This window comes from Haliotis cracherodii, unplaced genomic scaffold (genome assembly GCF_022045235.1).
Source record: "Haliotis cracherodii isolate W230 unplaced genomic scaffold, xgHalCrac1.p SCAF_21, whole genome shotgun sequence".
NCBI classification, from domain to species: Eukaryota; Metazoa; Mollusca; class Gastropoda; order Lepetellida; family Haliotidae; genus Haliotis; species Haliotis cracherodii.
In genome coordinates, this window is record NW_027266277.1 from 1,454,097 (window position 1) to 1,464,466 (window position 10,370).

Genomic DNA, 10,370 nt, shown 5'->3' on the forward strand with positions numbered 1-10,370 from the left:
GTCGCCTCTAACGAGAAGCATGGGTTGCTGAAGACCTATTCTAACCCGACCTCTTTCACAAACACTTCTTGCAAAATGTACACGCGATAAACCAGCTTTCGTTGTTATAACTTGGTACTGTATATCCACCTGGCCGCAAATACTTCAAAACAATTAAGTACAATTCACATCACTTACAACTACCTATTGTTCACAGAGTTAGCAACCCTTGAAAGAACCCATGCTAATGAATATGACAACAGCGTGGCAACCTAGCAACTACGTGGCCATAGCAACTGGGATTGTTTGCAGTTGCTTAGCGGTACGCGTAAGTGACTTACAGTTACCCCTCGCTGTAACAGCAGTGAAGGCAATCACGGAAGTATTCGTGCAAAACCGGTTGAACTGTACCTGGGCAAGTTTGGACGACGTCAGGTGTGGAAAACACGCTGTTATTGAACAGACAGTGGTTGCGCTTGAGCATGTTGATAGAAGAGGGTTGTCCAAGCGCTATCTAAAGACATTTTTGAGTCAAAAGACTTGCTGAACAGACAGTCAAGGTACGTATTTCAAACCAGCTTCCATTTCCGCGTTGACAGGGATGTAGAATGCCCACGGTGTTTAATAATATATGGATAGTGTGAGGTTAACCCTTCCTGTACTATAAACAACATGTCATTTGTAATATCCAAACAACAGGTTCTACATTGACATCGGCATGTGATTGATTATCGACGCGCTGTACCTGAAAGCGAAGTCTTCACCCGTGCTCTATATACATGTATGTTTTCTTGTGTGCAATCAGGTTCGACTGAAATTATCCTTTCATTGTGCAGTTAAACTGTCCTACCGTATTTCATCCCTTAAAAGCTGGTCTGTATTGAGGGACATGTCTGGGTGTAAGTTTTTAAATAAGCGTCGGACGGAGTGATCTACATGTTTGTTTGTTTGTTGTTTAACGCCGCATTCAGCAATATTACAGCTTTAACGGCGGTCTGTAAATATCGCGATCAGACAATCAGACAATCCAGTGATTGAAATCGTGTGCATCGATCTACGCAACTGGGATACGATGACATGCATCAAACAAGTCAGCGAGTCTGACCACCCGATCCCGTTAGTCGCCTCCTACGACAAGCATAGTCGCCTCTCACAACAAGTATAGGTTGCTGAAGACCAGTTGTAACCCGGATCTTCAGCGTTGCAGCTACAGGCAATGACATATGATATCAGATAACGTTTACTAAACTGGCTGCTTCTAGGCGTCAGATATACCAACAAAAAAAGACCCCTGCTTGCACGACACAAACGCCCGCCCAAATTAATAAATAAGTAAATAAATAAATAAATTCCCCATTCGTGTAAGAAAAAGATAACTGATAAACTGATATATATTGTATTAGTATCACAGCTACAGTTTGCCTTCCAGCATATATTTACCAGGGCTTGTTCACCTGACGATGGTTGTGATTGTCACCCGATACAGTGACATTTCATAGAGTAGAGGAAACGTCTTTGACCCAGGCATGTTGCTCGTTGAAGGAGTTACGCATGAATGCGCAGTTTACGGTTATTTTAGTAAGGGGTAGTCGCTATTGTCGGCAAACGTGATCAACGGGTGGCCAGACGTCTCGGAAGCTGCGATTCACTGTGCAGAGTTGTGCCGCCTGTGTGTGCCAGAATTCTGCGATCGATTCTGTTTCAGTGTTTGTCATCACTATACCGCGCTCGTGGGTTTCACCAGATTGGTAAACGTGTAAGACCTGCATCACTTCGAACTTTCCCCCAACACTAAGCTGACACGTGTTCAATCACTCCGAACTTCATCGTTGTGTTATTATTGTTATATCATTACAAATATTCAACGGGGAGTGATTTTAGCTTAATGTTTAAAGCGTTTGCTAATCGCGCCGAAAAAAAACTGGCTTACAGTAGACAGACAGGATTACGGAGTAAAACATCTGGTTGGCGATTTCAGAGCGTTTACTTAGTCGTGTACACTCTACAAGGGGCAGTGTTGGAACATATGGAGCGTTTTGTCAGGATCTTAAAATATTATTAGAATGATTATTGAAAAACGGGGAACAGAGAGGGTCAAACAATGTTAATAACGTACATGAACATGCAGCCTTTACGTCGAAAATAAATCTAATGGCCAGACCTTTTTAATCAAATACCGACTCAAACAAAAATGAAAAATGAACAAGAAATGAAAAGTGGTAGTTTTTTTTATTTTCTTGAAAGGGGCAGTGGGCTAGCCTTGTGGTTAAAGCGTTCGCTCATCACCCCGAAGACCCGTGTTCGATTCCTCACATGGGTACAATACGCGAAGCCCATTTCTGGTGTCCCCCGCGTGATATTGTTGGAATAGTGCTGACACAATACTTACTCACTCCCCCACTTACCAGAATGCATTAAACACAAAAAGAACACAATCAGGACTAATGGAGTTGGACCACGAAAGACATTGAGAGTAATGCATATTACATGTCTTCTCCAGACACAGTAATTAACAGACGGGTGATGGGCTGTACATATTACCTTGCAAAAAGCTATACTAGGAACAGGAATTGAGCTACAACAAGACTGACATTATTTCGATGACCTGAGTGAGTGAGTGAGTGAGTGAGGGAGGAGCGAGTCAGTACTTTTTTTCTAATGTAGGCCTGTATACAAATAATCAATTATTAAAGTAGCAACATACATAATTTACAACATTGGTCAACACATAGAAAGCATAGTGATTTATTTCTTCTGTATCGCTTGTGACAATTTTCTTTTTAAATATATGCATATTTACATTAGTGATACATGTGTTTGGTAGATATTAATTAATAATACCATGAGAAGTCCCACAAGTAAAACATGATATTCATCCTCCATACCTAGTTCACAGAGAAGACCGTAATAGTTTCTCAACCGTAACAGTCCTTTACAACAAACTTCACTAAAATATTTCGAAGCTTTAAACATACTTTTCTGGATGTAACAACTTTTATGTTCTCTTTAAACTCTCTCCGAACTGACATTAATAGCAGATATTAATCCAGAAAATCCAATTTATTAAACATTTCCAACTGTTTGTGACTGCCAAACAAAACCAAAACCAGGAGACATTTAATATTAGAAACAAATTTTTTATACCCTCCATTATATAAATAAAGAAACGCTTACGCATTTTGGGAGGTGGTAATCGTGTTTTGACAATATTATACGCCAGTATCCAACACGACAACACGACATACAAGTGAGTTCATAGACTGGAAATCGGCCACATTCACCATACACTACAGCATTGGGTGTTCGTGGTCCTATTTGTGAGAAGTTTTTACAAGCCAGTAGGTGGATTTTCCCTATACTCTCAAATATATTGACCACTCGAATTTTAATGAGTTAGAATGGGTGAGCAAATATACCGCATCAACAGTATTGCATATATACGCGACTACCATTTTGTCCGTCCTAATACGTGTCAACAATATGAGCATATTCAAGTTGCATTTCATTTAAGCTATTCGCCTTTCTCTCTCTTGTACTGTTCAAACCGCCTCCGTTGTCTCGTGGATTGAGCGTCTGCCCGAAAAGCGGATGGTCGGTGGTTCGATCCCCTGCCGCGTCATACCACCCGCGCGTGTCGCTTACATTAGCGCATTAATCTTGGTTGGTTTGGTTTGGTTTGTTGTTTAACGCCGCACTCAGCAATATTCCAGCTATATGACAGCGATCTGTAAATAATCGAGTCTGGACCAGACAATCCAGTGATTAATATCATGAGCATCGATCCCACAACTGGGATTGATGACATGCATCAACCAAGTCAGCGAGCCTGACCACCCGATCCCGTTAGTCGCCTCTTACGACAAGCATAATCACCTTTTTCGGTAAGCATGGGTTGCTATTCTACCCCGGATCTCCACGGGTAGCATTAATCTTGTTTGCGACGTAAAACCCCATTTCACATCATTTTCAAACGTCTTCATCGTTCGTGCTTGGCATAAAGACTGGTTTGGTAGGCGACAGTAACCATGGCTTGTGTTGTAGCCCCGTCTGCAAAGTAACAGTCATGTCCGTGGTAAGGTACAGACAATGAAAATACATTACATTGAACAAACCAGCTCCTTCACGCTTCAAGTGTTTCTTGTCTGACGTTATTCTTGACTCCTGTGGCAGAGTGAGGGAGTTGGACAGTATTCTAGTAAAATCATGGCGTGTCAGCTTAATGTGATGCAGGTCTCAGACGTTTACCACTTTGGTGAAATCCACAAGCTATGGTGCTGACAAACCTGGAAACATAATCAGGGCGAATCGGGATTCAAACCCACAATCATGGGTTTATTATTATTATTATTATTATTATTATTGTGCAGGTATCCAGGAACTAGTATCTGCTGAAAGGCAGTTTAATTTGTTCCCTAACCAGTGGATCCGTTCGCATTCCAGTTAACGTTCTCAACTCCCTGGGGAGTATACAACCCAAGCTGCCTACGGGCGCTTGAGGGTTATTACATCCTCCTCACATATCGGGCACCCATTCCCTCCTGGGTGAACAGAGGCACATTTGAACTTAAGTCACTTGCCCAGGGTGACACCACACGTTTTGCCTCCATTAGGCAACCCACCATTTTGACAAACAATATTTGCCCTTTCAGATGCCGGGGACGGGGAAAGAGTACGCCTTCTACGACCGAACAGCCATGCTACGTCAGAAGTTCCCGCTGAGTGCGGCAATGATGGTGTGTTCGTGTATGACGTGGGTCTGTATCTTCGCGGGTATGTACTACTCCGTGACCTTCACCTTGATGTATTTCAAGGTCACAAAAGAAGCTGACACGGTGGGACCCTGCAAGGAGCCATTTAGTTCCGTGTCAAGCGAAAACTTTAAGAAAGTGGACAACTATCCCCGGGGCGTGGCTTTGCCGTATATCGTCCGGATGTCACCGGAGAAAGGACACACAGATGAAGTTCCCAAAGATTCCATTATCCCGACCATCATCACTGCTGTGTCGTCTGCTCAGTTCTACCAAGTTCAAGGACTAATAAAACACCTAAAGGCAATAGAAGGATACTACCCAGATATTAGCCTCGTCATTTATGATGTTGGCTTATATAAGAGAGAATATAAGTTGGTAAGTATGTGAACGAGGTTCTTTCGTACAAGTGATCGCATGGTTCTTTTTACTCCAATGAACTGGGTTTAACGCCGCTTTGAAACGTCAGGACTTCAATACACGCCGGCCTCTCATTGACGCCGGGGCCCACTTGCACAAAGCCATCTCAGCACTAAGATGATCTCCCATGCTCTAACATAGACTTAAGAGAGTTGTAGCGCTAAGATCGCTTTGTGCACGTGGGCCCTGGCCATGCGCTCTGTCCAAAAAATAGAAGCGAGCTCTGATACTGTGATATGTTGGTGTGATTAATATTGAGTGAGTGAGTGAGTTGGGTTTAACGCCGCTTTTAACATTATTCCAGTTATATCACGGCATGTCAGCTTTATGTGGGAGGAAAGCCCGAAGTGGTGCAGGTCTCAGACGTTTACCACCGCGGTGAAACCCACGAGCACGGGTATGGTGCTGACAAACCTAGAAACATAATCGGGGTGAACCGGGATTCGAACCCACAATCATAGGTTTCTGGCGTGTCCAAGGGACGCAACTCTGCACAGCGAATCGCGGCGCCTTAGACAACTGGGCCACCCGTGCCCCCTGATTAATATTGACCGTTTCCAGTAAATGTACTCTTTGTATCACTCAAGACTTTGGGATTCGGTAAGGTAGTGAGTTGCCACTGTGCCAGCTTTAAACAAAATACAAACCAATAGAAGCCGGCATTCGTGACCAACTCGTGTTAGTCCAGTCCAGGACAAGTCGAGCATTCGTGATTAATTCGTGTTATTCCGGGGAAAGCCGAGTAGCTACTCGTAACCACCCTCTCGTGCATTCGTGATCAACTCGTGTTCCTTGGGGAGAAGCCGAATAGCGCGCAGATGTCTAATGAGGAAATACGGTATTCAATTTAGGCAGGATATGAACAGGTACCATAAGGCGACTGTGCTTGTCGTAAGAGGTGACTAACGGGATCGGGTGATCAGGCTCCCTGACTTGGTTAATGCATGTCATCGTATCCCAATTGTGTGGATCGATGCTCATGATGTCAATCACCGGATTGTCTGGTCCAGACTCGATTATTCACAGACCGCCGTCATATAGCTGGAATATTGCTGGATGCGGCGGTAAACAACAAACAAACAAAAATCTTGTGGCGTCTTTTAGCATGACGCGGCCGGGCATAGAACCCCCGTCCTTCCGCTCCCCTGGCAGACACTTGACCACGGACACGGTCATCTGGAATGTAGATTAATACACAGGGTGATTGAATATTAGGTATACACTCGAATAAACTTAGTAACTCCTGGTGAGTTTTATCGAGAAAATACATTAATTTACAAACATTTTGAATGGCATTTTTCTTATTTCAGTTAGAAAAATACTGCAATTGTATCGTCAGAAAATTCATCACCAGCGCCTACCCCAACCATGTTGCCGACTTCAGCAACAATGCATGGAGACCAATCATATTGCAGGTATAGTCCACAATGACCATGTGCTATCGTTATTTGATAGGACTCGGGGAGACTATATGCCCCTCGTCACTGGCGACTAAATATGGAGGCTCGCCGCACTCGTTGTGAATGAGGCTGTGGGCTGGCCTCTTGGTTGAAGCGTTGGCTCGTCATGTCGCAGACACGGGTTCTCTTCCCGCATGAGTATGACCAAGATCTGGCTGTAATATTGCTGAAAGCATTGTGAAACCCACCACTCACTATGTGATACACGTTGATCAGTGACTATATGCACGAGAAAATAAAGTCTGCCGTGATCTTGATGTGATAGAGTGGCATCGTTCCCCGTTGAACTGGGCCCCGTTCCACGAAGAGATCTCAGCGTTACGACAGCTGTAAGCCTATGGTAAAGTATGGGGGTTACGCTTGTCTAAGCGTCACGGTAACTTTGTGGAAGTGGGCCCCGGACAAGACCTCCTACTGGCGTAAGTTGAATTAATGTGAAGCACTACACACAACACTGGAAAGTCTTGAACGTGGAAAATCATTCTCGGCTGGCCACAAGTCGATATTTGACAAGATGTTACTAACAGACCTGACCAGAGTGAGTGAGTGAGTGAGTTGGGTTTAACGTCGCTTTTAACAGTATTCCAGTTATATAGCGGCGTGTCAGCTTAATGTGCGAGGAAAGCCCGAAGTGATGCAGGTCTCAGACGTTTACCACTTCGGTGAAACCCACGGGCACGGGTATGGTGCTGACAAACCTAGAAACATAATTGGGGCGAACCAAGATTCGAACCCACAATCATAGGTTTCTGGCGCGTCCGAGGGACGCAACTCTGCACAGCGAATCACGGCGCCTTAGACGACTGGGCCACCCGTGCCCCCACCCGACCAGATCTCAAGTCTGCGACCGCTTTGTGGAGTGGGGCCCTGAACTCTTACTGGCGTGAGGTGTAATCTGAGTAAATACGCACAACACCAGCAATCTTAAACGTGAAAAATCATTCTCCACCTGATCATAAATCGATATTTGACAATAGGTAACACGAACAGGCATATTTATATCTCACCGTTTGATAATGTAACCATGATGTTCAGCGTTAACATGAAGTAACAATTCTCAACTGAATTATGATGTGAACCATTCGTAAATATTTTCAGGAAGCTCTAGACGAATTCGGGTCAATCATGTACTTGGACCCAACTGCCCGGTTTAAGGGCCCGGACTCCCTGAAAGTAATTCGGAACAGAGGATGGCGGGACTTTATGGTGTGGGACATGCAGGTCCACATGGACGTTGTGGCTTACACAGACCCGGAGATGTTCCGGTACCTTCAAGAGGACCGCTGTGCCTTTAAAGAAGCGGGCATGATTGACACGGAAATAATAGTTTTGTTCAAGTCAACGAACACTTGGAACCTGTTGATGAAGCCATGGTTGAAATGTGCCTTCAGTGCGGAGTGCATTGCTCCGTCCGGATCTCGACATGACGTTTGTTTTCATATACGTAAACCAAAGACAACAGGTTGTCATAGATACGACCAATCAGCTCTCAGTATAGTTTTGAATAGGGCGTTACAAATAACGATTGAGAGAAACCGGTATATCCCGCCAAGGATGACTTATTATTCTGAAGAGGAGGTGGTTTTATTCCCAGAGCAACCCTGGACAAATACTCAGTTATTAATTTTACTCGGCGTTCCATTGAGTATAGGTATTCTTTTGAAGTGTGTATGTTTCGGGGGTAAATTTAAGTTTAGGTGATGTTATGGAATCCGTTTTATCTCAGGTATTCGGAACAACGAGTAAATGCGATCTCTGGGGCCAAAGCTTTCCGAATAGGTACTGGTCGGCCGAAAACAAATTTTTCAGTCAAGTGATCATGGTATCTTAATCGAACACGAAGAAACCCGTGAAGATGCTTGTCGTTTGGGGCGACTAACGGGATCTGGTGGTCAGTCTCGCTGACTTGGTTGTTGCACGTCACCGTATCCATATTGCCCAGATCGATGCTCATGATGTCGATCACTGGATCGTGTGGTCCAGATTCGATTATTGACAGACCGCCCTTATATAGTTGGAATATTGCGGAATGCGGCCTTAAACAAAAAAACAACAACCTTACAATTACAAGTGAAGAATTCGCCCACAGCTAAAAGCAAACAGCAAAAGCCAGTGCAATACATCATCTCACCTCAAATAAGCAATCACTGGATTGTCTGGTCCAGACTCGATTATTTACAGACCCCGTCTTTTAGCTGGAATATTGCTGAGTGCATGTAAAACAACAAACAATCAATCAAATAAGCCTCCGTTGTTGGTATGAATTACATTGTTTCCATTGTTCCATGTACATGAGATGGACATATCTTCCAAGAAAATGAAGAATTGTTTTTTTTCCGGCACCCTTAACTGGGGGCGATTTAAAAAGTGCTTGGGAAAAGGAAACTATTTTAATACATTCAAGGGGTGCAAAATCCCAGTGCACTTCTTTGGACTTCAAGCATACGATAGCACTACTAATATAGACAGTATGCTCAGGGTTCTAAAATCTAGTATCCGGCATTTCCTGGTAAATTGTAGACAATTTGGTAGACATTAGAACCTGTGCGAGTTATATCTTTGCACTTATCTGGCAGTCCAGTACACCCCACATTTTACAAAATAGAAAGGTCACACAAATACCAGAGCCCGATTGCCATTATTTGGTTTCCTGGTATTTCTTCAAAAACTTTTCAAAAAGTTTAAAAAACGTTTCAATAAATCTCAAGACAAAATTCCTTTTCCTCCTTACCTACTTTGCTAAGCATCCTTTACCCGTCTTCAGGTACAAAATCAACATTCAGGCTGGTTCAGAAACAGTTCCACATGTGTTTAATTTTGGGCATCAGTAGGCCACATATTTAGTACCACCAAAACTGTTTGTTTTAGTATAAGTAAATTTCATGCTTATTTTAAATTGTGTGTAGGACAGTTTCATTTTTGTAGTGTAGTTCATGTTGTATGACTGAAGATCAACTTTGACAACAGATGTCTATTTGAGCCAAATCATCCACATTGTTGATTAGCCATTCAGGAGTTAGTTCCCTTTATACAGATATACTGCTTGTGTCTGTACATAAATTGAGATAAGGGCCTGATGTATCAGGGTCTATTTGATGTTTTGCCACTGTGCCCAACAAGTATTCTTCTTCTCTTTTGTTAGAGTGAAGTCATTCAGATGGGCACACAGGAACAGAATTGAATTCGTGTATTGTGAATACATCCATTGAAATTTTACCCAACATCAAAAGCAATACGCTTTGATTTGCCTCATATTTAAATAAACCATTACAATGACTAATGCATGTTCTGTTTCCGTTCTTATATACAAGCGCAAGATGGTTTGGGGCAGCAGATATTTCAGATTCATGGTAAGGTCATAGTTTATCAGTTTCATTTGAGAATGATAAAATACATGTCTGCAGCCAGTCACTCTTAAGGCCAGGATGACAGGAGTGCTGCTGACAAACCAAGAATATTAATCAGGGCAAATTTGTATTCACACAAACAATGGCATGTCCTGGCACTGCCAAGGGATGCAACTCTGCAGCACCTCATGCTTTTGGACCTCCCTGTCCCAAAGAACACAAGAATGTTTGTTCCTGTCCATACTTCAATAGACTTATGACTGTCGTCGTGCTAAAATCCCTTTGTGCCCTGCCATCTACCATTTGTCTACCAGAGCATGCATCAAACATCACAACCGCGTTATAAAGACATACAATTAACCAGTCTTAAATGGTTGTCACCTCAAGGTTAGTCATGACCATAACAACACATGGGC

General features: G+C 43.2%; 1 protein-coding gene across 1 annotated transcript; it reads left to right on the forward strand.

Annotated features, from left to right (window-relative positions):
- Positions 1-410: 410 nt before the first annotated feature.
- On the forward strand, positions 411-8,878 carry LOC139470685 (uncharacterized). The gene is made up of 4 exons (XM_071252926.1): positions 411-539; positions 4,629-5,105; positions 6,458-6,562; positions 7,706-8,878. Exons 2-4 carry the CDS (start codon positions 4,629-4,631, stop codon positions 8,306-8,308), a joined length of 1,185 nt encoding a protein of 394 aa, XP_071109027.1. The 5' UTR covers positions 411-539; the 3' UTR covers positions 8,309-8,878.
- Positions 8,879-10,370: the final 1,492 nt, after the last annotated feature.